Source organism: Eschrichtius robustus, chromosome 10 (assembly GCF_028021215.1).
Source record: "Eschrichtius robustus isolate mEscRob2 chromosome 10, mEscRob2.pri, whole genome shotgun sequence".
NCBI classification, from domain to species: domain Eukaryota; kingdom Metazoa; phylum Chordata; class Mammalia; order Artiodactyla; family Eschrichtiidae; genus Eschrichtius; species Eschrichtius robustus.
The window spans coordinates 43,122,792-43,149,816 of record NC_090833.1 but is presented as its reverse complement, the minus strand read 5'-3'; the positions used below and the strand labels follow the sequence as shown (position 1 = coordinate 43,149,816).

General features: G+C 32.8%; 1 protein-coding gene across 4 annotated transcripts in view; it reads left to right on the top strand.

Annotated features, from left to right (window-relative positions):
- The window catches only part of VPS13A (vacuolar protein sorting 13 homolog A), a 258,051-nt gene that overhangs the window by 13,482 nt on the left and 217,544 nt on the right, over nt 1–27,025 (top strand). For all 4 annotated transcript variants that reach the window (XM_068551844.1, XM_068551843.1, XM_068551845.1 and 1 more), the window contains exons 2-10: nt 10,100–10,143; nt 12,380–12,422; nt 15,585–15,680; nt 15,949–16,050; nt 20,356–20,465; nt 21,166–21,225; nt 22,338–22,397; nt 22,611–22,691; nt 25,433–25,490. In XM_068551844.1, the coding sequence (XP_068407945.1) occupies nt 10,100–10,143; nt 12,380–12,422; nt 15,585–15,680; nt 15,949–16,050; nt 20,356–20,465; nt 21,166–21,225; nt 22,338–22,397; nt 22,611–22,691; nt 25,433–25,490 (654 nt within the window). The remainder of the gene's footprint in view (nt 1–10,099; nt 10,144–12,379; nt 12,423–15,584; nt 15,681–15,948; nt 16,051–20,355; nt 20,466–21,165; nt 21,226–22,337; nt 22,398–22,610; nt 22,692–25,432; nt 25,491–27,025) is intronic.

Sequence of the window (27,025 nt, the reverse complement as noted above, 5' to 3'; positions counted from 1 at the left end):
TGACTTAAAGTCTGTTTTGTCTAATATCAGTATAGCTATTTCTGCTCTCTTAGTTATTATTTGCATGGGAAATCTTTTTTAATCCTTTCACTTTCAAGCTATGTGTGGTTTCGAGCTTTTGGTTTCATCAGTTTTCTCTTGGTTTTCTGTTCTTTGTTTTGCTTATGTCTGTTCTAAACTTTATTATTTCATTCCTTCTGGTAGCTTTGGGTGTAGTTAATCTTCTTCTGTTCTTTAAGATGCAAATTTAGGTTGTTGATTTGGGATTATGTCTTCCTTCTTAATGTAAACATTTACTGCTATAATTTGTCTCCCAGGACTGCTCTTGCTGCATCCCATAAATTTTGGTATGTTGTTTCCATTTTAATTTTTCTTAAATTGTTTTAAAATTTTTCTTGTGGTTTCTTCTTTGCTTCATTGCTTGAGTGTGTTAATTTTCATATATTTGTGGATTTTTTAGTTTTCCTTCTGCTGTTGATTTCTGGATTCATTCCACTCATTCCATCAGAAAACATAGCTTATATAATTTCAATCTTTTAAAATTTATTTAGATTCTTTTGTTGCCTACCATAGACCTATACTGGAAAATGTTCTCTGTGCACTTGAGGAAATTGTGTATTCTGTTGTTGGGTAAGGGTGGTCTGTATATATTTGTTAAGTTCAATTCATCTATTTTCTTGTTAACCTTCTGTCTGGTTGTTCCATTCATTACTGAAGTTGTGTATTGAAGCCGCCTAGTAATACTGTAGAGCTGTCTGTTTCTCTCTTCAATTATGTTAGTGTTTGCTTCATATGTTTTTGATTTCTGATGTTTGGTGCATATATGTTTATAACTTTTATATCTTCCTAGTGAATTGACCCTTTTATTGTCTTATAATGCCCTTTTTTGTTTCTTGTAACAGCTTTTGACTTAAAGTCAGTTTTGTCTAATATCAGTATAGCTATTTCTGCTCTCTTTTGCTTATTATTCGCAAGGGAAATATTTTTTAATCCTTTCACTTGTGAGCTATGTGTGGCCTTAGACCAACATAGAGGGATCCTGTTTTTGTTTTTGTTTTTTAAAATCCCTCTGTCCATCTGTGTCTTTTGATTGGGAAGTTTAAACTGTTTACACTTAAAGCAATTACTGATAGGGAAGGATTTACTATTGCTGTTTTGTTAATTATTTTATGTCTTATGACTTTTTGTTTCTCTTTTTTTCTTATTGCTTTCTTTGTGTTCAATTTTTTTGTAGTGATGTGTTTTGATTCCCTTATTTCCTTTTGTGTATAGTCTATAGATATTTCCTTTGTGGTTTCACAGGGATTACATATAATATCTTAACGTTATAACAGTATATTTTAAACTGATACTGGCTTAAATTCAATTGCATACAGTAACTTTACTCCTTTACAGCTTGCCTCCCCATCTTTGTTATTGATGTAAAAAAAAAAAAAATGACATCTTTATATAGTATGTATCTAGTAACATAGCTTTATAGCTTTTTAATCTTTTTGTCTTTTAAACCCTGTAAAAGAATAAAAAATGGAGTTAAAAAGTTGAACCGTAATAGTACTGGTTTTTATATTTGCCCATGTATCTTTGTTTATTGGAGAACTTTATATTTTTATATGGCTTCATGTTAGCACCTAGCATCCTTTCTTTTTAACTTGAAGGACTCCCTTTAAAACTTCTTGTAAGACAGCTCTGCTGGTAATGAACTCCCTCAGCTTTTGTTTATCGGAGAATATCTTAATTTTCCCCTCATTTTTTCTGGATATAATGCTCTTGATTGACAGTTTTTGTTTTTGTTTTAATTCAGCACTTTAAATATATTATTCCCCTGTTTTCTGGCTTGCGGTTTTTCTGCTGAGAAATCTACTGATAATCTTATTGAAGATCCTATGTACATGTCAAGTTGCTTTTCTCTTGTTGCCTTTAATAGTCTCTCTTTGATTATTGTGTTTCTTGTTTGAGATTCTTGAATTTATATATCCATGTCTTTCTTCAAATTTGGGAGGTTTCTGGCTATTATTTCTTCAGATAAGCTCTCCACCCCTTTATCTGTCCTCCTTGTGGACTCCCATGATTAACGATATATTGACCCACGTAATGATGTCCCATAAGTCCCTTAGCCTCTGTTCATTTTTCTTAATTTTTTTTTGTTTTTACTCCTAACTGTATATTTTCAAATGACCTGTCTTCAAGTTTTCTGATTCATTCTTTTGCCTGTTCAAGTCTGCTTTTGATTTTCTCTAGTGAGTTTTCAATCCAGTTATTCCTTATATCTCTTGGTGTGTGTGTGTTTTCTACTGTCTTTCAAGACTTGTTGTAGTTGATCTCATGTACATACAACATTGAATAAGTTTAAGGTGTGCAACATGTTGGTTTGATACATTTATATATTGCAGTATGGTTGCCACCATAGCTTTAGCTGACACCTCTGTCAATTCACATCAATATCGTTTCTTTTTTGTGGTGAGAACGTTTAAGATTTAGTTTCTCAGCAATTGTTGAAATATATAATACACTATTTTGACTATAGTCACCATGTGCTGCATTAGATCTCCATAACTTAATTATCATTGTTGCAAGTTTGTGTCCTTTAACAACATCTCCCCAATTCTCCCACATTCCAGTCCCTGGTAGCCACCATTCTACTCTGTTTCTACAAGTTTGGGTTTTTTAGATTCTTCACATAAATGATATTGTACAGTGTTCATCTTTCTCTGTCTGGCTTATCTCACTAACCATAAGCCCCTCAGAGGGAGTCCATCCTTGTTGTTTCAAGTTTGTTTCTTACTCATGGCTTAATATTCCATTGTATATATGAACCACATCTTCTTTATCCATTCATCTTGATGACATGTAGGTTGTTTCCATATTTTGGCTATTGTGAATAATGCTGCAATAAACATGTGAGTGCAGAAATCTTTTTTCTTTAATCTTTTTATTTATTTGGTTGTGCCAGGTCTTAGTTGCGGCAGGATGGCTCCTTAGTTATGGCTCACAGGCTGCTTAGTTGCGTCTCACTGGCTCCTTAGATGTGGCATGTGAACTCTTAGTTGCATATGCATGAGGGATCTAGTTCCCTGACCAGGGATCGAACCTTGGCCCCCTGCATTGGGAGCGCAGAGTCTTAACCACTGCACCACCAGGGAAGTCCCACAGAAATCTTTTTGCTATCCCATTTTCTTTGCCTTTGGATGTATATGAAGAAGTGGATTTTCTGGATCATATTCAAGATTTTTTCCTTTTATTTTCTGCAGTTTGATTATGGTATGCCTAGGTGTAGATTTTTTATTTCCCTGCTTGATATTTTCTGAGCTTCCTGGATCTGTGGTTTGGTGTCTTTATCATTAATTTCAGAAATTTCTCAGCCATTATTGCTCCAAATATATGTGTGTATTTTTGCTCCTCTCTCCTTTTTTGCCTTCTGGTATTCCCATTATGCATACGTTACAGCTTTTATAATTGTCCTACAGTTCTTGGACATTCTGTTCCATTATTTTTATTTTACTTTATTTTTCTCTTTGCATTTCAGTTTGGAAGTTTATATTTACATATCCTCAAGCTTGCTGATTTTTTTTAAAGTATGTAAAATGGCTTAAACTTTATTTAAAATGTACATTTCAGAACTGTTCAGTGTTGTAAATTTATGAACAGACCCAGTGAAATAGGATAGAAATTATCATATAATCACTCACTTGTATTTTATTTTTATTTATTTTTTATTTTTAATTGATTTTTTCATTGAAGGAAAGATTTTTTAAATCCAATAGTGCTTTACAGTTATCAAAAGTTTCACACATACAATTTCATATAATCCCATAATAGCCATAATAATCTTTTTCCCCTCAACCCCTATATTGTTTCTTTCCCCTTCCCTCTCTCCACTGGTAACCACTAGTTTGTTCTCTGTACCTGTGAGTCTGCTTCTTATTTGTTTTATTCACTAGCTTGTTGTATTTTTTTTTGATTCCACATATAAGTGATATCATATAGTATTTGCCTTTCTCTGATTTATGTCACTTAGCATAATGCCTTCCAAGTCCGTCCATGTTGCTGCAAATGGCAATATTTTATTCTTTTTTATGGCTAGGTATTATTCCATTGTATATATATACCACATCTTCTTAATCTATTCATCTGTTGATGGACATTTAAGTTGCTTCCATATCTTGGCAATTGTAAATGATGCTGAACACTGGGGTGCACTGGGGTGCATGTATATTTTCTAATTAGTGTTTTGGGTTTTTTTCAGATATATACCCAAGGAGTGGAATTGCTGGGTCATCTGGTAGTTCTGTTTTCCATTTTTTGAGAAACCTTCATACTGTGTTCCACAGTGGCTGCACCAATTTACATTCCCACCAACAGTGTACAAGTGTTCCCTTTCCTCCATATCCTTGCCAACATTTGTCACTTGTCTTCTTTTTGATGATAGCCATTCTGACAGGTGTGAGGTGATACCTTATTGTGGTTTTGATTTGCATTTCCCTGATGATTAATGATGTTGAGCATGTTTTCATATGCTTGTTGGCCATCTGCTTGTCTTCTTTGGGAAAATGCCTATTCAGTTCTTTTGCCCATTTTTAATCTTTTTTTTTTTTTTTTTGGTTTGCTTCCTTGTTTGTTTGTTTTGCCACACCATGCAGCATGCAGGATCTTAGTTCCCCAACCAGGGATTGAACCTGGGCCCCATGCAGTGGAAGCGTGGAGTCCCAACATCTGGACCACCAAGGAATTCCCCGGGTTTTTTTTTTTTTGATGTTGAGTTGTATCAACTGTTAATATATGTTGGATGTTAACTCCTTATTGGTCATTTCATTTATAAATATTTTCTCCCATTCAGTAGGTTGTCTTTTTGTTTTGTTGATGGTTTCCTTTGCTGTGCAAAAGCTTTTAAGTTTAATTGGGTTTTTTGGGGGGGGGGGGTTTGCTTTTGTTTCCTTTGCTTTAGAAGATGGATCCAAAAAATATTGCTGCAATTTATGTCAGAGTGTTCTGCCTATGTTTTCCTCTAGGAGTTTGATAGTATCTGGTCTTACATTTAGGTCTTTAATTCATTTTGAGTTTATTTTTGTATATAGTGTTAGAAAATGTTCTAATTTTGTTCTTTTACATGTAGCTGTCCAGTTTTCTTAGCACCACTTGTTGAAGAGACTGTCTTTTCTTCATTGTATATTCTTGTTTTCTTTCTCTTAGATTAATTGACCATAAGTGTGTGGGTTTATTTCTGGGCTCCTCTTACCTTGATCAATGTGTCTGTTTTTGTGCCAGTACCAGTACTGTTTTGATTACTGTAGCTTTGTAGTATAGTTTGAAGTCAGGGAGTGTGATTACTCCAGCTCTTTTCTTCTTTCTCAAGATTGTTTTGGCTATTCAAGCTCTTTTGTGTTTCCATGAAAATTTTAAAATTATTTGTTCTAGTTCTGTGAAAAATGCCATTGGTATTTTGATAGGGATTGCATTGAATCTGTACTTTGCCTTGGGTAGTATGGTTGTTTTAACAGTATTAATTCTTTCAATCCAAGAACATGGTATATCTTTTCATCTGTTTGTGTCATCTTCAGTTTCTTTCATTCGTGTCTTATATAGTCTTCTGAATACAGGTCTTTTACCTCCTTGGGTAGATATATTCCTAGGTATTTTATTCTTTTTGATGCAATAGTAAATTGGATTGTTTCCTTAATTTCTCTTTGATACTTTGTTGTTAGTGTATAAAATTACAACAGCTTTCTGTATGTTAATTTTGTATCCTACAACTTTACTGGGTTCATTGATGAGCTATAGTAGTTTTCTGGTGGTGTCTTAAAGATTTCCCATGTATAGTACCATGTTATCTGCAAACAGTGACAATTTTACTTCTTCCTTTCCAATTTGGATTCCTTTTATTTCTTTTTCTTCTCTGATTGCTGTGGCTAGGATTTCCAAACCTACATTGAGTAAATATGGCGAAGGTGAATGTCCTTGTCTTGTTCTTGATCTTAGAGGAAATGCTTTCAGCTTTTCAGCATTGAGTATGATGGTAGCTGTGGGTTTGTAATCATATATTACAGACAAAATGGATGTTGAATTTTATCAGAAGTTTTTTCTGCATCTATTGAGATGATCATATGGTTTTTATTCTTCATTTTGTTAATGTGCTGTATCACACTGATTGTTTTGTGGGTATTGAAAACTCCTTGCATCCCTGGGATAAATCCCACTTGATCATGGTGTATGATCCTCTTAATGTATTGTTGGATTTGGTTTGCTGGTATTTTATTGAGAATTTCTGCATCTGTGGTCATCAGTGATATTGGCCTGTAATTTTCTTTTTTTATGGTATCTTTGGTTTTGGTATCAGGATGATGGTGGCCTCATAGAATGAGTTTCGAAGTGTTCCTTCCTCTGCAATTTTTTGGAGTAGTTTAAGAAGGATAGGTGTTAACTCTAGGTGTTCGGTAGAATTCACCTGTGGAGCCATCTGGTCCTGGACTTTTGTTTTTTGGGAGCTTTTTAATCACAGTTTCAATTTCAGTACTTGTACTTGGTCTGTTCATATTTTCTATTTCTTCCTGGTTCAGTCTTGGGAGATTGTACCTTTCTAAGAATTTGTCCATTTCTTGTAGGTTGTCCATTTTATTGGCATATAGTTGCTTGTAGTAGTCTCTTATGGTCCTTTGTACTTATCTGGTGTCCGTTATAACTTCTCCTTTCTCATTTCTAATTTTATTGATTTGAGTCCTCTCTTTTTTTCTTGATGAATCTGGCTAAAGGTTTATCAATTTTGTTTAACTTTTCAAAGAATCAGCTTTTAGTTTTATTGTTCTTTTCTATTTTCTTGGTCTCTATTTCATTTATTTTTGCTCTGATCTTTATGATTTCTTTCCTTCTGCTAACTTTGAGTTTTGTTTGTTCTTTCTCTAGTTGCTTTAGGTGTAAGGTTAAGTTTTTTTAATTGAGATTTTTCCTGTTTCCCGAGGTAAGCTTGCATCACTATAGACTTCCCTCTTAGAACTGCTTTTGCTGTGTCCCATAGGTTTTGGATTGTCGTTTTTTTTTCATTTTCATTTGTCTCTAGGTATTTTTAAATTTCTTCTTTGATTTCTTCAATGATCCATTGGTTGTTTAGTAACATAATGATTAGCCCATGTATTTGTGTTTTTTGCAATTTTTTTCTTTCAGTTTTTTTCTCATCCCATAGCGTTGTGGTTGGAAAAGATGCTTGATATGATTTCAGCTTTCTTAAATTTACTGAGACTTGCTTTGTGGCCCAGCATGTGATCTCTCCTGGAGAATGTTCTGTGTGCACTTGAAAAGAAAGTGTATTCTGCTGCTTTTGGACCGAATTCTCTATATGTATCAGTTAAGTTCAGGTAGTCTAGTCTGTCATTTAAGTCCAGTGTTACCTTATTGATTTCTGTCTGGATGATCTGTCCATTGATGTACATGCGGGTGTTAAAATCCCTTACTATTATCATGTTACTGTTGATTCCTCCTTTTACTTCTTTTAATGTTTGCCTTATATATTTAGGTGGTCTTGTCTTGGGTTCATGTATATTTACAATTGTATCTTTCTTGGTTTGATCCTTTGATCAGTATATAGTGTCCTATTTTGTTTTTTTATAACAATCTTTATTTTAAAGTCGATTTTGTGTGCTACAAGTATTACTAGTCGGGCTTTCTTTTGATTTTCATTTACATGGAATACCTTTTTTCATCCTCTCACTTTTAGTCTGTGTGTGTCTCTAGATCTGAAGTGAGTCTTTTGTAGACAGCGTATATATGGGTCTTGTTTCTGTATCCATTCAGCCACTCTCTGTCTTTTGGTTGGAGCATTTAGTCCATTTACATTTAAGGTAATTATTGATATGTATGTTCTTATTGTCATTTTGTTAATTGCTTTGAACTTACTTTTGTAGGTTCCCACTCTTTCTCCTCTTGTTCTCTTCTCTTGTGATTTGATGAATATCTTTGTGTTTGGGATTCCTTTTCTTTTTTGTGTGTATATCTGTTGTAGATTTTTGGTTTGTGGTTACCATGATGTTTTTGTATAGCAATCTATACGAAACGTAATAGCCAAAAACTTCCCTAACATGAAAAAGGAAGCACTCACTGAAGTCCAGGAAGTGCAGAGAGTCCCATACATGATAAACCCAAGGAGGAACACACTGAGACACATAGTAGTCAAGCTGACAAAAGTTAAAGACAAAGAGAAAATATTAAAAGCAACAAGGGAAAAGCAACACATAACAAGGAAATCCCCATAAGGTTATCAGCTTATTTTTCAACAGGAATTCTGCAGGCTAGAAGAGAGTGACACAATATATCCAAAGTGCTGAAAGGGTAAAACCTATAATCAAGAATATTCTACCTAGCAAGGCTCTCCTTCTGATTTGATGGAGAGATGAAAAGCTTTACAAACAAGCAAAAGCTAAAAGAGTTCAGCACTACCAAACCAGCTTTACAACAAATGTTAAAGGAACTTCTCTAGGTGAAAAAAAGAAAAGGCCACAATTCAAAGCAAGACTATTATTAAATGAAAAGGCTCACAGGTAAAAGGCAAACATATAGTAAAGGTAGGAAATCATCCACACACAAAGCTAGTAGGGAGGTTAAAAGACAAGAGTAGCAAAATCATCTATACCCACAATAAGCAGTTAAGGGATACACAAAACAATTAGATACAAAATGTGATATCAAAAACAGTCATTGTGAGAGGAGGAGAGTACAAATGCAAGTTTTTAAAAATGCATTTGAGATCAGCAACTTAAAACAATTGCATATATATATATTAAAAAATACATATATACACACACACACCCCTATATATATATATATGTATGTATGTATATGCTGCGTTGGCCAAATATATATATTGGGTTGGCTAAAATGTTCGTTCGGGTTGTTCTGTACATCTTACGGAACAACCCAAATGAACATTTTGGCCAACCCAATATATATATAGACTGCTATACAAAAACCTCATGGTAACCGGAAAAACCAAAAATCTAAAATCACTTGTACTTTAAATGGTACTACAAACATCTAAAGTTAGTTTTATATGGAAATATTAACTTCGTTGGACATTTTAATGTCGTTATCTCAATCTTTTTTTTTAGTGTCATGTATTTTTCATTTTGCTGCACTGTGAGCCCTTTTTTATTTGTTAAGAATATTTGGTAGAAATATTTCTATCAAATTTAATTTTTTTAACCAGTATGTGGAGATATTGTATAACATTATAGACTTCTTTAAAGATGTTTATAGAAGATACATTTTAATGTAAAATAATGTTTTACAGTATAGCACTTCTTTTCAGTTGTACTCAGTAATTCATTTGATGTCTGCATAGTATATTGATTCGAAAAAAAATTCAGAGCACAACGTATATTGAAGGCTGCCAGTACAAAGAATTATCCATAAATGAAAAGTTTATGCTCTACATTTGAACATTACAGTAGAAAAAACAATAAGTGATACTCCATGTACCTATATCATTCACTGATTGGTCACTACCACAATGGATCAATAAGTTTGTCTAATTGTACAGCTTACCTTTATTAGATGTTTACTGATGTTTATTTCTTGTTTTTTTTCCCCAGACGTTATGTGAACATCTAGACAGCAGTTACTCATATTCAAATTATTGCTTAAAAGTGAAGGCATTCATTTTGTGTAGCAGAATTAAAACAGAGCAAGATATGACAACATTCCAGTATCTCTAGGAAATCCTTGTTAACCTCACATTGATGGATTAAAAATTTCTTTGCAATTGTTCATTACAAATATATTTAAATACAGTTCATTTTTTCCTATATTTTCTTACATCATGCTGTGTTGGTAAATTCATAATATTTGTATAATTTTGATGAAAATGTATTCATTAACAGTGAGCTACAACTGTAGAGGTCAGAACTTATAGTAAATGATGTTTTGGTCAGACATACAAGCTTAGACTAAGTTGAAGGATGAAGGTGAGCCAACAATCATAGTTGGATTCTGTTTCTGTTATGTACATTTTTATGATTATTTTCCTTAATATGACATTTAGGAATGAAGTTTACCTAACTTGTTAAAATAAAAGTTATTTGAAAATTTCAATTTTATTTTTTAATAATCTTTTCTTTAGGAGCTGTGGCCCTGAAGAATCTTGAAATTAAAGAAAATGCCCTGGTAGGTTTTGACTATAAAAATTGTTGTATTAGTGAAGTTAGCTACATAGACTTCTTCCTGATTTACTTTAACATCTTAAATTATTTAAGTTTGAGAAAAATTTTAAAAAGTAATTTTTGTAAAATGTGAATTTTGCAAAATGGACTTTTAATCTCCATAAAAGTACAAACTGACAGTGTAATTTTCCCCATTAAAAATATTTCTAAAATTGATCTCTTCCTATATGGTTGCATTTTAGATTGTTAATTTACCTCTCCAATCATCTTCAGGTGTTTTTTGTCCTAATACCATTTTAATCATTTTTTACTGTAGAATACAGTGGCATGAATTACAGTGTTGTACAACTGTCATCAGTATGTATTTCTAAAACATTTTTGATACTCCAAGGGGAACCCTGTAACCAGTAAGAAATACCTAACTCCCCATTCCCTCTCTCCATATACCCTGCTAACTTCTACTTTCTGTCTGTCTTAATTTGCCTATTCCAGGTACCTCATATAAATAGAATAATGCTATGTTTGTCATTTTGTGTCTAGTTTACTTAGCATAATTCCTTCAGGGTTCATCCATGTTGTAGCATTTATCAGAAAATCACTCCTTTATCTGGCTGAATAATGTATGTATATGCCACATTTTGTCCATTTATCTGTTGATGGACACTTGGGTTGTTTCTGCCTTTTGTCTCTTGTGAATAATGCTACAATGAACATTAGCATACATGTCCGTTCAAGTTCTTACCTTCAGTTCCTGTGTGTAAATACTTAGGAGTGAAATTGCTGGATTATTTGGTAATTTTATGTTTAGCCTTTTCAGGAACTGCCACACTGTTTTCCATAGCAGTTGAACCGTTTTACACAGGCATACCTTGGAGATTTTGCAGTTTTGTTTCCAGTCCACTGCAATAAAGTGAATACTATCGCCATAAAGCAAGTCACATGAATTTTTTGGTTTCCCAGTGCATATAAAAATTATATTTACTCATACTGTATTCTCCAAAATCAGTTTACATAACTCAATTAAAAAATAACGCTATTGGGAAAGTGGCGCTGATAGATTTGCTTAACACAGAATTGCCACAAACCTTCAATTGGTCAAAAACAAACAAACAAACAAAAAAAACCCCCCACAGTATCTGGGAAGCGCAACAAAGCAAAGTACAATAAAATGAGGTATGCCTGAATTCCCACCAGCAATGCATGAGGGTTCTAATTTCTCCACATCCTTGACAACATTTATTTTCTGGTTTTTGATAACAGCCATCCCAATGGGTATGAAGTGGTATATCGTTTTGGTTTTCCTTTGCACTTCTCTAATGACTGGTGAGGCTGAGCATCTTTTTGTGTGCTTATTGGCCATTTTTATATGTTCTTTGGAGAAATGTCTATTGAAAAGCATTGCTGATTTTTTTTTTTAATCAAGTTTTTTTTTTTGGTTTAGTTTCAGTTCTTTATATATTTTGGATATTTCCCCTTATCAGAAGATATGATTTGCAAATACTTTCTCCCATTTTGTGGGTTGTCTTATGCCTCTGTTAACAGTGTTATGTACAAAATTTTTTTATGCAAAAAAATTTTAATTTTGATGAAATTGACTTCATCATTTTTTTATTGTTGTTGTTGCCTGTGCCTTTCATGTGATATCCAAGAAATCATTGCCCAGTCCAGTGTCCAGAAGATTTTACCTTTTGTTTTCTTCTAAGGTTTTATAGTTCTAGTTCTTATGTTAGGTATTTGGTTCATTCTGAGTTAATTTTTGTATATGGCATAAGATAAGGGTCCAACTGCATTCTTTTGCAAGTGGATATCCAGTTTTCCCAGCACCATTTATTGAAAAGGTTGTCGTTTCCCAATTGAATGGGGAGAAATTTATTTGAGGATATTTTTTGCAAAATGGAGTTTAATCTCCTTACAAATACAAACTGACAGTGGAATTTCCCACTTTCTTTTTCCTTTTTTCAAGCAGTGTAAAAGCTGTAGTGATTCTGGTATGGGTAACTTAGGGGTCAGTATTGCTGTAGGACTTTTTTGTAGTTATTTTAAGGTGATCAGTCTCTGAATTTTATGGATTTGAAGATAATATTGCAATTATGTATTTATAAATTTAAATAACTGTTGAGGGTAAAGACAAGGTGTAATTTAACTTAAATCCCTTAAGTAATTTTGGGAAGAAACAAATAGTCATCTGTTTTGTTGAACTGTATATGTACTAATATTTTACATATGTGTATTTTTTGTAGAGTCAACTGGATGTACCGTTTAAAATTAAAGTTGGCCATATAGGTAAGCTGTCCTTATTATTTGAATGTCCTTCTTGTTGGACATGCAACCAGAATAATATGTCTAATATCTCTATAATGTGATATTTATAATGTTTCTGAGCATAAATTAAAAGCATTATGTGTTTTCATGTACGTAGAGCTTAGTTGTGTAACTTAAAAATGTTGTCCGTGAATCCCTTGTTCAGTACTGGTGAAATTATGCATATTGTTAAGTATTAAAATGAGTTGAGATCCAAAGCATTAAATCTAATAGAGAGCATGATTGTCTCAGTTTCTTAGGTTTCTGACTAGTTATCCTTGCTGTATTCTGATTGGCCATGGATATGTGGTATAAGAAGTAGGGTCTCGATCATCCAGGCAGTATGGCTAGGAACCAATCAAAAACCTAGTTTCCACTCTGGCAGTTTTCTAGTTTTCTAGGAAAACACTGTGCTATCTTTCTTGTTTTGTATTATTTTTCCAGTTTTTGTAGTTTACATATTAAATGTATTGGTTGAACAGAAATAATTGATTCAAATATGATGTTTTAACATGTTTAATAAAGACATGTATGTTTGGTTTCTTAAATTATTTTGGTTTATTATTTTAACTTTGTTGTTTAAACTTATTGTGCAAGATGATAGTGTTATTATTTGTGACTTGGAAGCTTTTTTGTTATACAGATAATTTGTGTAGTAGAATTTATATAATGTTATTGCAGTGTTTTGGTGTCACTTGGGGAACAAGGTATTCTGAAAGCTTATATAAATTACATGATGAATGTCTCCACAATTTTGTGCTCTTACAGTTGGTATTAGACTGTATGCCAAAGAAAGTTTTTATCATTTACATTTACATTGCTGAGACTCAAATTCTGTTTCCCCCCTTTCCCCCACCCCCACAATTTAAAGACTAGTATAGATAAGACGGGAAAAATGTCACCCACCTAATATATTTATTTTTGCAGATTTTTAAATGATTGTTTACATGTGAACATTTTGACTTCCTATAATCATGGTATATGTATGATTTTATATTCTATTTTTAAGTTGATATTTAATAAAGATTGCTCATAATCCATGTTAATTAGACCTCCCTTATTTCTTAAGGTAGTGTAATAATCCATTGAATGCATATTTGGACAATGTAATCTTATATTTCTATTGGTACAAAAATATTACAGTAAACATTTTCACATACCTTTTGAAAATATTCTAAAAGTCATTGAATTTTATAACTATATTCATTGTAAATCAGTGTATATAAATTTAACATCAGTTCAAGAAAAATAAAAAATATATATATAAGAGCAGTAAATCGACCTGCTTTCATTTAGAACCTACCTTCTTTCCTTTCTCTCTTTTCTTTTTTGACCATGTTTAAAAATGATGATAAGGTAATTTTCAGTGTTAATATAAGGTGGTAGAAGGTACACTGCGCTAATACCTAATACATAAGATAATCTTGAGACTCATTTAAGGTGTCGTTTGCATATCTCTATCATAGAACCTGACATTCTTTAATATCATTATTATTTATTTTTTCTGCTAAACAGTAAGGTTTTGAGAAGTGGATTTAATTTTAAAATTTTATTTTAATTTTATTGTATCCTCACTTAGCACAATACTTGGCATATAGTAGGAACACAGTTTGTTGAATGAAAGAGGTACACATTTCCAAATGAGTGGTACAGTAGTACAGCCAGTTTTATAAGAACATATTGTCAACCCCCTTGCCATTAATGGGGGTTGTTAATCTTACTGATCTTTCAAAGTTCTCCTCATTTAGCATGCAGAATTATATACATATCAAATATAAATACGTATTTTCAAAGTAATTGTTTTCATGTGGAAGATTTTTGAAATTACCTTCGTTTATATTTTTTCTGAATTTTCTAAATTTTCTATAAGAAGCCTGCACTTCATAAGGAGAGGAAAAAACAGTTTGGCTTTAAAAAGAAAAAAAAAAAACTGAATGGTAAAAATGGTACATTGTTAGTTTTATATGTGTTTCTTTGCATACTTAATGCTATTGTGGCACTGTTCTATGTCCTTTTATTCACTTACTTTTTTGGATTATTAATGTATGTGTGTATATGTGTATAAGCAGTCTGCTTGATACATTTATAAGTAAACTGTCAAATTCGTCACAGTTATCTTTCCCAATTTGCTCACTTCATTTTGGTTATATTTTGGATAGTATGGAAATTGGAAATGGTCACTATCTTCTCTGATTTTAAAACTTAGAAAGTTATTCCTCTTTTAGAAATCAGATACTTTGTTTTTTTCTGAATTGACTTATTATGAAGAAATCTTTTTCTCAATTTGGAGTTTTTTAAAACATGGATTTTGGGGGTTATGTAATGCGACATGTCTAAGTATGTATTACTAACCAGTTAATGCAACACTGGTGTATTTAAGAAGTCTTTCCCTTCCCCAGTCATGACAACTATTTCTAAATCTAGAGATTCATACTTCGTAAAAAAATTTTAAAATATTGAAAAAAACTATTATAGAAATTTTGTAAATACATAAAACTAGAATTAATAGTATAATCAGCCCCTTGCATAGTATTTTTTAGTTCTAGAAATCTAATGCTTTTTAAAATACTTTGCTATTGGGTTGTAGTAAAATATTTTCATTAGTTGGAACGATTTTCTAATATTGCCTAGGATCCTTGATTATTACCATAGAAATTTGTTAGTACATACACTTATGATAATCATACTTATGTATATACTATATATATACCATGTAATATATATGTAAAATCTATATATAAAAAATACACATATAAAGTATGTAACCTACCTTTTTAAAGTATGAGAAAAATATTTCTTAGAGATTTTGAGTAAGAATTGGGGGAAATCAATATTATAATATCAAGGGTTGTTGATTAATGGAAGAATAATATTGGTATGTTTGTGGTACATATCACCAGAAATAGAAATTTGTAAATATTTAGAATATGGTTTAGTAGATTTTCCAACAATACTAGTACAAATAATTTCAAATCATCACTGTAAAGGCTTTTTGTTTATGGTTGTAAAATAGCTTTCTACAAAGTTAATGAGCTCATAAGGTCAAAGGCTACTTTGTTATCTCTTTTAATGCCTGACAGAAAATAAGCTGATAGTAAATCTAGGTTGAAAGAATAATATTTTTTGTCTTTTTTTTTCATGTAGGTAATCTTAGTCTTATAATTCCATGGAAAAATCTTTATACCCAACCAGTTGAAGCTCTATTGGAAGACATTTATCTACTCATAGTGCCTTCTTCTAGTAAGTCAAATTTTAAACACTATCATTTCAGTTACTCTTTTTTGTGCATGGAAAAATCTTTATATTTGATAATTATGTTTGTTCAAATAATTTTGGTGAGTTTTTGGAGATTTTTTTAATATTTAAATTTGGTATTTGATAATACAACATAAATTGGTTTTTACTCTAATTATTGCAGACTTTGAATTAGTGATTATTTTCCAGGATATTTTTTGGAATGAGTAAATTTAAGGTAATTAAGATTCTTCCTTTTTTATACTTCCTGTAGGAATAAAATATGATCCTTTAAAAGAAGAAAAACAACTCTTTGAAGCAAAGCAACAGGAACTGAAAAGGATAGAAGAAGCAAAACGAAAAGTAGCTGATCAAGGTAAAAACAAATAAGAATAGTAATAAGAAAAGTGGAAAAGACCTAAATATTTATCACATTTGAGTATTATTTTCTTCTGGAAGCACTGAGATTACTTTAAAAATATGACAGAATCTTATTACATGAGGAATTTTAATGTGGTTTCTATGTTTTATCATGTTTACAGAAATTTTACCTTATAGAAATTTATCTTAGTGCAAATAATATCCCTAGCTTATAAGAGTAAGTTTAGATTTTAACTATAGTAATTAATTTCATCAAGTATATTTTCTTACGTTTCTTGTCTTCTCTTTCTTATTCCAATTGTATCAATTCCTCACCTTTTGGAGTTACTTAGTCTCTTGATATATTTTCCCAAATCTGTTTACCTTCTGGCTCACATCCATTCCTATTCAGCCTAGACCAAAATGGTCCATTACTTCAATCCACTTCTTTTGTCAGTGACAGAGATGTCCTGCAGAAATCTAACCCCTTTCCTATTATGCTAGTGATAGTAATGGTGTCACCATCAACACCTACACTCTATACTCTGACTCTTAACTTCTTCTAGTGAATCTTTCTCTTTGGCATATAAATATAATGTAGCCTCTCTTATCTTTAAACATAAAGTCATTTTCCTAACTTTGTCATCTGCTTACCTTATGCTCCTCTGTCCTTCATTTGATAGCTAAGCATCTTAAAAGAAATATATGTGTACTGATCAAAATATCCTTGCCATGCATTTATTTTTTTAAATTAAAAAATGCAATAATAAACAGTTTACCTGCTGACAAACAGGTAAAAAAACATTAAAGGAGATTTAACACATTTCCTGGCAACACTTCTTGTAATTATGTTTTCCTCTTTGTTGTCATTCATTTCTCCCCCCATCCTCTTTTTAAAAAAAAATTTTTTTTATTGTGGCATACATATAACAAAATTTACCATCTTAACTACTTTTAAGTGTACAGTTCAGTGGTATTAAGTACATTTATTGTATTGCAACCATCACCACCATATCTCTTCATATCTCTTTCATCTTGTAAAATTGAAGCTTTACACCCAATAAACAATAACCCACCCATTCTTCCCCCATTACCCCCAGACACTGGCAACCACAATTCTACTTTTTGTCTCTATGATTTTGACTAGTCTCAGTACTCATGTAAGTGGAATCATGTAGTATTCATGTTTTTTCAAGTGGTTCATTTCACTTAGCATTATGTCTTCAAGGTTCATCCATGTTGTAGCATATGTTGGAATTCCCTTTTTAAGGCTGAATAATATTCCGTTATATGTATATACCACATTTTGCTTATCCATTTATCCATCAGTGGACACTTGGGTTGCTTCTGTGCTTCAGCCATTGTGAATAATGCTGCTCTGAACATGGGTGTACAAATATCCCTTTGAGACACTGCTTTTAATTCTTTTGGGTATAGACCCAGATGTGGAGTTGCTGGATCATATGGTAATTCTACTCTATTTTTAATTTTTTGAGGAAATGCCATAATGTTTTCTACAGGGACTTGTTCCATTTTACAATCCCACAAGCAGTGCACAGGGGTTCCATTTCCTTCACATCCTCACCAACATCTGTTGTTTTCTATATTTTTGATAATAGGGTCCTAATGGGATGAAGTGGTATCTCGTGTAGTTTTGATTTGCATTTCTGTAAAAATTAGTATTTTAGCATCTTTTCATGTGCTTATTGACCATTTGTATGTTATCTTTGGAGAAATGTCTGTTCAAGTCTTTTGCCCATCATTTAATTGTTTTTTTTGTTGTTATTGTTGAATAGTAGGAGTTCTTTATATAATTGGATGTTAATCCTTTATTAGATATATGATTTGCAAGTTATCTTCCATTCTCTGGGTAGCCTCTTTACTCTGTTGATAGCATCCTATGATGTACAAGATTTTTAAATTTTCATGAAGTCCAATTTGTCTACTTTTTCTTTTGTTTCTTGTGCCTTTGGTGTCATATGCAAGAACTCCTGCCAAATCCAATTGGCATCTTCATTTACGGGCATTTAGGATCAGATTTCTTCCTCTGTCATGTTGTCTAAGGCCGTCTGCTTTCCAGCTTCTAAATTTTTGAGGTTGTCTCTTATTCATTCTTTCTTCTACACTCTTTTTCTTTTGGTCTTGGAGATTTATCCATTTTTCCCGTTTACTTTTGTCTTTACTTTTACTGAGGAATAGAAAAATAGATGCAACTCATGTTTAATCAGAAGTCCCTCCTATTTATACTTAAATATAAAATATGAATAACCATGCTTAAATTACATCAGTTATACCTTACTGTTATCAGGTAGAAGTTTGAACTCTTCAACAGGATACATAAAAGCTCTTATGATTTGAATCCTGTCTACCTTTCCAGCCTCATTACTGGCCCCATCCCTTTCATATCTTCTCTGTTCTTTGTTCCAGCCATACTGACCTTTGTAGTTTACTGAATGTACCAACTTCTCTGTGATTATATCTCACTTCCGACTTTATCCAGTATACTTTTGAGAGTTGTCAGCATTAGGATGATAGTTCAGGCTATAAGGTGTGAATGAGATTCCCTGCAGCAACAGTACAGAATGAGAAGAGAAACATTTCTAGGACTGAGCCTGCCGTAAGGAAATCCAACATTTAAGGATTGTATAGAGGAGGAAAACAGCCAAAAAAAAAAAAAAAGAGAGATCAAGAAAGAGTGGTTAGATAAGGAGAAAGAAATTTGGAGATTATATCGCCATGGGAAAAGAGTGTTTTAGGAAGCAAAGAATATGTCAGATCCTGCTGAGATATCAGGTAAATTGAGGATTAAGAAATAATTATTTATGACATGGAGGTCATTGGTCATCTTAAAAAAAAGCTGTTTTGATTGAGTGATGATTGCAGAAAAGAAACTTCTATTTTTTCCATAGTTGTAAGGTCATTTGCTAAGAGTAAAGAGAGCAGTGGAAGGGTTGTTGGACCTTTGAAGAGTATCAAAAAGAATTTTGTAATAGTTATTCTGGAGAGTGTGAACAAGTTGACCGGAGAAATGTAGTAAGGTTGCTGGTGAGTTGAAGTTGGTAATGATTAACTTACAGTAGCTGCAATCTGTTCGGTTGTAATTTTTCTCCTCCACTACTCACCTGGCAAGGCATACACATGATTATATAAAAAGTAGACTGTTGGTTTTATGCAGGGTTAGAGCTTTATTGACAGAGGAAAAGAAGAAAAAAGAGAGCACAGAGTTTAAAGTGTTGGTGAAATAATTTATTATGGAATCAGAGCCAGATAAGGAAGTCAGAAAGAAACTAGTGGATAGGGAAAGAAAGATTTAGCATTTAATTGACTGACTGAATAAATTTATAGAGCAGAGGATTTTATTAGGTAGTGGTGGGATTCATTCAACATTTAAAATAAAATGTTCTGTCTTCAAATAGTTTATATTCTACTTTCCACTTTTTAATTCTAAAGTCCTATTCAATATATTCAAATATGTTCACTTATCTCTTGTTCACTCACACTTGTCTTTGATGTACATATGATATCTTCAACTTTTCTTTATCTGAGACCTTCTGGGTCAGCTGAATTAGGGAGTAGTAGGTCATTCGAGGAAAAGATAGACAATATGTATATACAGGTGGAATAGGACTAGAAATAGGAAAGGAGATCACCTTCATTGGCATTTTCAAGTGGGGGCAAAACGTTAGTAATTAGTGGTATCACAGGCATATTAAAAAAGAAATTAGGAACCTCAATTCTTTATATTTCCCTGGAAAGTATTGAAGAGATAGTTAATCTCATTTTGGAAAATGAAACAAATGATGAACTTCCTTCATCCTTGCTTAAAAGGAGAGAGGGAAAGGATCTTATATCTTCCTATTTTGTATTCACTGGGGAAGGAGCATATTCAGCTCTTTTATACTTCTAACCACAGACAACTTATGATGATAGCATAAATTTCAGCAGAAATTCATTCTTTGCTACTGTTTCTGGCTCTTCTAATATAAGCCTATTATAATTCTTACCTAATAATCTTTATTGTTTTCTATGTCCTTATGTACTCAGGTATAGCTAACAGAAATTATAAAATTTGATCACAGTAAATTCTACATGTTTGGCTTTAGTTTGATTGGATAAGAAAGTGGCTTTTGAAAACTGTGTGCATTTAGTCACCTGTGAAAGTCTTTTGGTATGTAAGACTTATGGAAAGCAGGCTTTTAGTGTTCTGTTTACACGTACAGATATATTTCTTTAACAAGGTAACAGTTATGTTACGTCAATACGTGTATACACATAGAGTGTATTTTTCATTCAAATTAAAAATGGATATTTGCAATTGTAGAAAAACATCAGGTGGAGAAACAGGACACTTTTACAGAAAAATTAATTACTCAGATCATAAAAAATCTTCAAGTGAAAATTTCCAACATCCATATTCGCTATGAAGATGATGTAAGTATTTTAATAGGTGATAACGGTTTATATTTATTTTACTGTTTGTTGACACCTGCTCTGTAGTGGTCAACTTATGAGATGCTGGGAAGTGGAGGGATATAGAGCTGAAGATGACATTATCTTTATTTTTTATAATTATAGTTGTAATTTGCAGTCCTTAGTGCCTTGATTACACTTTCCTAAAATGTTCAAACATCAGATAATGAAGGTAAATGCCTTGCTTATATTATAATCACCTCTGATGGATGGGAGTTATGAATTTAGCAGTTATATATTTTTAAAATACTTTAAATTATACTGTGCTTACTTCCTGGAAAGAGCAATGGTCTAGGAATCATTAGAGCTAGACTTAACTAATTGTTTGATGTCAACTATATCATGTATTCTCTCAAACACATAATCATTGGCTTCTCATAGTTCTATTGTGAGGGTCAATCACTTTTTTTATAAACTTCTTTTTTTGCAGACTGAAAAACATTATGCAGATGTATTATTATTGTACTACACTAACACATTGATACTTAATATTTTAATTAGTAATAGGAAAAATATAGGAATAAAAATTATTCCGGAAAGTTGGAAAATGTTTCTGAACGTTCAAAATAGCATACTTCCCAGAAAGTGAAGTTCTTCTATAATATGAATTTTATACCACTACTAAAAATCTGAGTAAAATTTACTCTGTTTTCCTCTTTAGGTCACAAATCGAGACAACCCACTGTCATTTGGTATTTCCCTTCAGAATCTCAGCATGCAGGTACTTTGTTTAAAAAGAAATTCAACCATATTTAATTTTGCAGTATAGTTAATTAAATTAGTAATTACTGTTAATATATGCCAGCATCAGGAGTAGGTATCTGTATAGAAGTGGTACAGGAAGTGCATAGACTGGATTGGAACTGAGGGTAGGTAGTTTCACAGTTCAAAAAATGGTTGACAGTCAAATTTAGTTTCCAATGTGAGAGCCTATTATTATTTGCCAATTATGATATTTGATACTTATTTTCTTTAAAAATCCATTCTGAATTTTAAATGCATAAGTACAAAATAAAAGTACTGTTCATTTCAGAATCTTTGATAAGTCATGAAAAGCCTAAAAAACAAATCATTTTATCATCACTATTATTAATAATCGTGGCATACTTTCTTCCTGTCTGATTTTTCAAATTGAGAAATTTTAAAAGTATAGGAGCACATAGAGAATTATGAAACATTTGCTCATGTCCAGAAGGCATGATTGTTGAATTTGTCATTTAGATTAAGTTTTAAATACTTTTAAAGAATAAGCTGTTATGAATAAAGTGTAAATTCCTTTTGTATTCCACTCCACTCTTCTCTCCCACCCAAGAGATAAACATCCTAAGTTTTTAAACTTCATATAATATAGCCATTAAAACTGTGTAGTATTTGGTAGATTTTTTAAAGTTTACATAAATATGTTATGTGATTCTTCTGTAAGTTCCCTTTTTCTCTACACATTGTTTGTGACATGTATTTATTGCCATGTGTAGTTCAGTTGATTCAGTTCAACTGCTCTATAGGATTTCATTACATTCTTTTATTTGTTATGTTCATTAAGTTTTTGTGTATGATTTGTTTTTAAAACTTGGATCCACCTCAAGCAGAAAGAGAAAAAAGAAAAGTCAAAAGTTATTCAGTAAAGTTGGGTGAGGTAAACTGTCAAATGCTACTGTTAACGCTGAAAAATAAGGATGGAGAATTAGCCATTGGATTTGGCAATGTGAAGGTGACTGGTAACTGTTTCCATTTTAATGGAAACTTGGTCTCGGGCATGATAGATTCTATTTATCACTCTGCCATTTCACATGCAAGTGACAGTTTTTTACTGCTTTTTATTTTCCTCTTTAGACAACTGATCAATACTGGATTCCATGTTTACATGATGAAACTGAGAAACTATTTCGTAAGGTAAAATAAACAAATACGTTTTGTCAACCCATGGGCTTGACAAAAGATACTTTTAATTAGGAAGGCAAATGATAATATATAGATAAGGATTTTTGTGAATTGTGTTTACTTGCTTAACTGTTATATGACCAATTATTTGAGATTCTGAAAAAAGCATATGTTAAAGAATCTTCGATGAAAATGAGGCTTATAATAAAATTGATTTATTTTCAGTTAATCCTATTGGATAACCTTTTTGCCTATTGGAATGTGAAGTCTCAGATGTTTTATCTTGGTAATTATGATGAATCATTGGTGAGTAAGTTTTTTTGATATATGCATATACACTTTTGTTGGTATCATATTTTGCATAAGGTTTTATTCATTGTCATTTATCTGACATACTGTAGTCAGTTGTCCTTTTTTTCCTTAGGCAAAATCCATTAGCAGAATTTACAGAAATAGGTGAATATATATGTCTGTACAGAAACATATAAACACATGCCTTTTTTTATATAATTGACATGCAACATTTATTAGTTACATGTATGCAACATAATGTTTTGATATTTGTATATATTGCAAAATGATCACCACAGTAAGTCTAGTTAACATCCATCACCATACATAGTTACACAGTTTTTTTTCTTGTGATGAGAACTTTTAAGATTTACCCTTAGCAACTTTCAGATATGCAATACAGTATTATTAACTACAGTCGCGTTGTACATTACATCCGCATGACATAATAATTATTTTATAACTGGAAGTTTGGACCTTTTGACTCCCTTCATCAATTTTGCCCATCCCCACTCCCCCCCTATGGCAACCACCAGTCTATGAGTTTGTATCTATGAGTTTGTCTTTTTTTCCTAAATTCCACATGAAGTGAGATAATACACTATTTTGTTTTTCTCTGAGCTATTTCATGGTCCATTTGTGTTGTCACAAATGACACAATTTCATTCTTTATTATGGCTGAGTGATATTCCATTGTGTGTGTGTGTGTGTGTGTGTGTGTGTGTAAAACATTTTCTTCATTCACCTTTTGGAGGACATTTAGGTTGTTTCCATATCTTGGCTATTATAAATAATGCTGCAGTGAACATGGTACAGATATGTTTTCAAGTTAGTGCTTTTGTTTTCTTCAGGAAAATACTCAGAAGTGGAACTGTTGGATCATATGGTAGTTCTGTTTTAATTTTTTGAGGCTCTGCTATATTGTTTTCCATGGTGTCTGCACCAATTTGCATCCCACCAACAGAGCAGAAGGGTCTTTTTGTCTTTTTGAAAATTCTAACAAGTGTGAGGTGGTATCTCTTTGTGGTTTTGATTTGCATTTCTCTAATGATTAGTGTTGTTGAGCATCTTTTAATGTACCTGTTAGCCATCTGTATTTCTTCTTTGAAAAATGTCTTTTCAGGTATTCTGCCCATTTTTTAATTGGATTGTTTATTTTTTTGATTTTGAGTTATATGGGTTCATTATATATATTTCAGATATTAACGCCTTATCAGGTATATGATTTGCATATATTTTCTTTCATTCATAAGGTTCCCTTTTCATGTAATTGGTGGTTTCCTTTGCTGTGCAGAAGCCTTTAATTTGGTGTAGTCATATTTGTTTATTTTTGCTTTTGTTGCCTTTGTTTTTGTTGTCCAATCCAAAAAATCATCACCAAAACTGATGTCAAGGAAATTACCACCTGTTTTCTTCTAGGGATTTTTATGGTTTCAGGTCTTATGTTCAAGTCTTTAATCCATTTTGAGTTATTTTCATTTATCATGTAAGATAGTAGTGCAATTTCATTCTTTTGCATATGGCTGTCAAGTTTTCCCAACACCATTTTTTGAAGAGACTGTCCTTTCCCCATTGTATATTCTTGGCTCTTTGTTATAAATTAACTGACCATATATGCATGGGATTTCTGGGTTGTCTCTTCTATTCTGTTGATCTGTATCTGTTTTTATGCCAGTATCATATTGTTTTGATTACTAAAGCTTTGTAATATAGTTAGAAATCAGGGAGGATGATGCCTCCAGCTTTGTTCTTCTTTCTCAAGATTGCTTTGGCTATTCGGGTTCCTTTGTGGTTCCATACAAATTTTAGTATTGTTTTTTCTATTTCTGTGAAAAATGCAGTTGGTATTTTGATGGTGATTGCATTGAATCTGTAGACTGCTTTGGGTAATATGGACATTTTAACAATATTATTCAAATCCATGAGCATGGAATGTCTTTCCATCAGTTAGTGTCCTTTTCATTTTCTTTCCTCAGTGCCTTATCATTTTCAGGGTACAAGTCTTTCACCATGGTGAAATTTATTGTTACATTTTGATGCAATTGTAAATGGAATTTTTTTCTTAATTTCTCTTTCTGATAGTTTGTTATTAGTGTATAGAAACACCTCAGTTTTCCATATATTGATTTTTATATCCTGCAACTTTATTTAATTCATTTAGTATTAGTTTTAACAGTTTTTGGCGGAGTCTTTAGGGTTTTCTATTTATATTATTATGTCATCTGCAAATAGTGACAGTTTTACTTCTTCCTTTCCAATTTGTATGCCTTTATTTTTCTTACCTAATTTCTCTGGCTAGGACTTCTAATACTGTGTTGAATAAAAGTGGTGAAAGTGGGCCTCTTTGTCTTGTTCCCGATATTAGAGGAGAAGCTTTCAGCTTTTCACTCTTGAGTATGATGATATCTGTGGGCTTGTCATCTATGGCCTTCATTATGTTGAGATACGTTACCTCTGTACCCACTTTGTTGAGAGTTTTTTTCATAAATAGATGTTGAATTTTGTCAAATTTTGTGTATGTGCTTGTACACATATATATAAACACACATATCCTAAAACTTTCTAGAGCATTCTTATATAATAGTAGTTTAATGAGATAGTGTCTAACCATTTTAATATTTTCTTAGCTAAGTTCTGCTAAATTTGAGTTATTTTTTAAATTGCTTTTAGGCATTTTTCTTTTGCATATAATAGGATTTTGTAGAATAAAGGTATATTGGCATGAATATAAATAAAATCCATTTGTCTTTTAATAGGACAGCCTGAGGAATGGTATTGCTGATGAAAGTATTATTCCAGAAGGTTATGATTTTGGTAAGTACATTTCATAAAATAAATGTACAATTAAAGTAATCAGTATAAATTTTAAATGAATATTGTTGATGTCACTGTGATATTTCATATTAATTTTCCCACAAAATTAAATATATTTATAATATATATGCAGAAGCGAAACACTTTTCTGTATCATTTGTGTTGACGATTCTCAAATCTGTCACTTCAAGTTTGACTTATTTCTCCTTTACCCTACTGTTATTTCTGCCTGTTCCAGTCAGAGTCTGATGAAGAAAGAGAAACCACATAGTAATTTGAGCAGGGAAAGTATTTATGAAGAATTACTAAATATACCAGGGGATTAGAGTGACAAGGGATTGGCTAATAAAAAGTAAAGAGAACTCTAAGGAATATAAGAATAGTAGATAGAAGGAACAGCCCTTACCCTAGGACTTAGGTGGAGTGTCCAAAGAAGAGGGTCTACCTCCCTCAGCACTGAGATCTAGAACTTGTTGGAAAGGGCGTGGCCATGGGTCACTAGGAGGCAGGAAAGTCTGTGGTGCCCTGCCAGTTAAACCTATAAATTCGCATTCAGGAACTTTAGGGAAACAGACCCTTTAGGGAGCCTCATGGAGAGTTGTCTCCAGAAGGCACTCCACTCTTAAACTGCCTTAGCAGCGTACTGAGAGAATTTGCTGGCTGTTGGATGGTGCAAGCTGCCATGTACTGCAGGAGTCTGGTGCTGAAGAAATCTGTTGTGCTGGAGGACCTGGACACTGGAGAAGCCATTTTCTTTAGGAGCTGCATGTTGGAGAACCATGGCACTGCAGGAGTCTGCTGAATGAGCACATTAGAACCAGGAAGCATAACTCCTTGCTCCTGCAGTATCTCTCCCTTGTCCTCTGCTGATAAAGATTAACATTATGCTAGCTGGTAAAGAAAAAATATTTAAAGGACCCAAATCTAGGTTTTAGAGCAGTCAGGGAAGGGTGATCTGGAGGTTATGGGCAATCAGTTGATAACTGGCACACTTGCTGGAGGGGGAAGGATGAATGAAGGATTTCTTTTTGGTTTTGTTTTTTTATTTAATGGGAGAGATAGCAGCTTGTTTATAGGCTAAGATTGGAATGATCCATAGAACATGAAAAATAAGAGAGAAGGGATTATTTCTGTATTGACATGGGTGAAAGGGGGTAGAATCTAGTGTACAAGTGGAGTGCTTTGCCACAGGTAGGAGCATGGTCAGTTTGTTTATAAGATAGATTACAGTTATAGGAGAGAAGTCCGGGACTTCCCTGTTGGCGCAGTGGTTAGGAATCCGCCTGCCAATGCAGGGGACACGGGTTTGAGCCCTGGTCCGGGAGGATCCCACATTCCGCAGAGCAACTAAGCCCATGTGCCACAACTACTGAGCCTGCGCTCTAGAGCCTGCGGGCCACAACTGCTGAGCCCGTGCGCCTAGAGCCCGTGCTCTGCAACAAGAGAAGCTACCACAATAAGAAGCCCACGCATTGCAACGCAGAGTAGCCGCTGGCTCGCTGCAACTAAAGCCTGCATGCAGCTACGAAGACCCA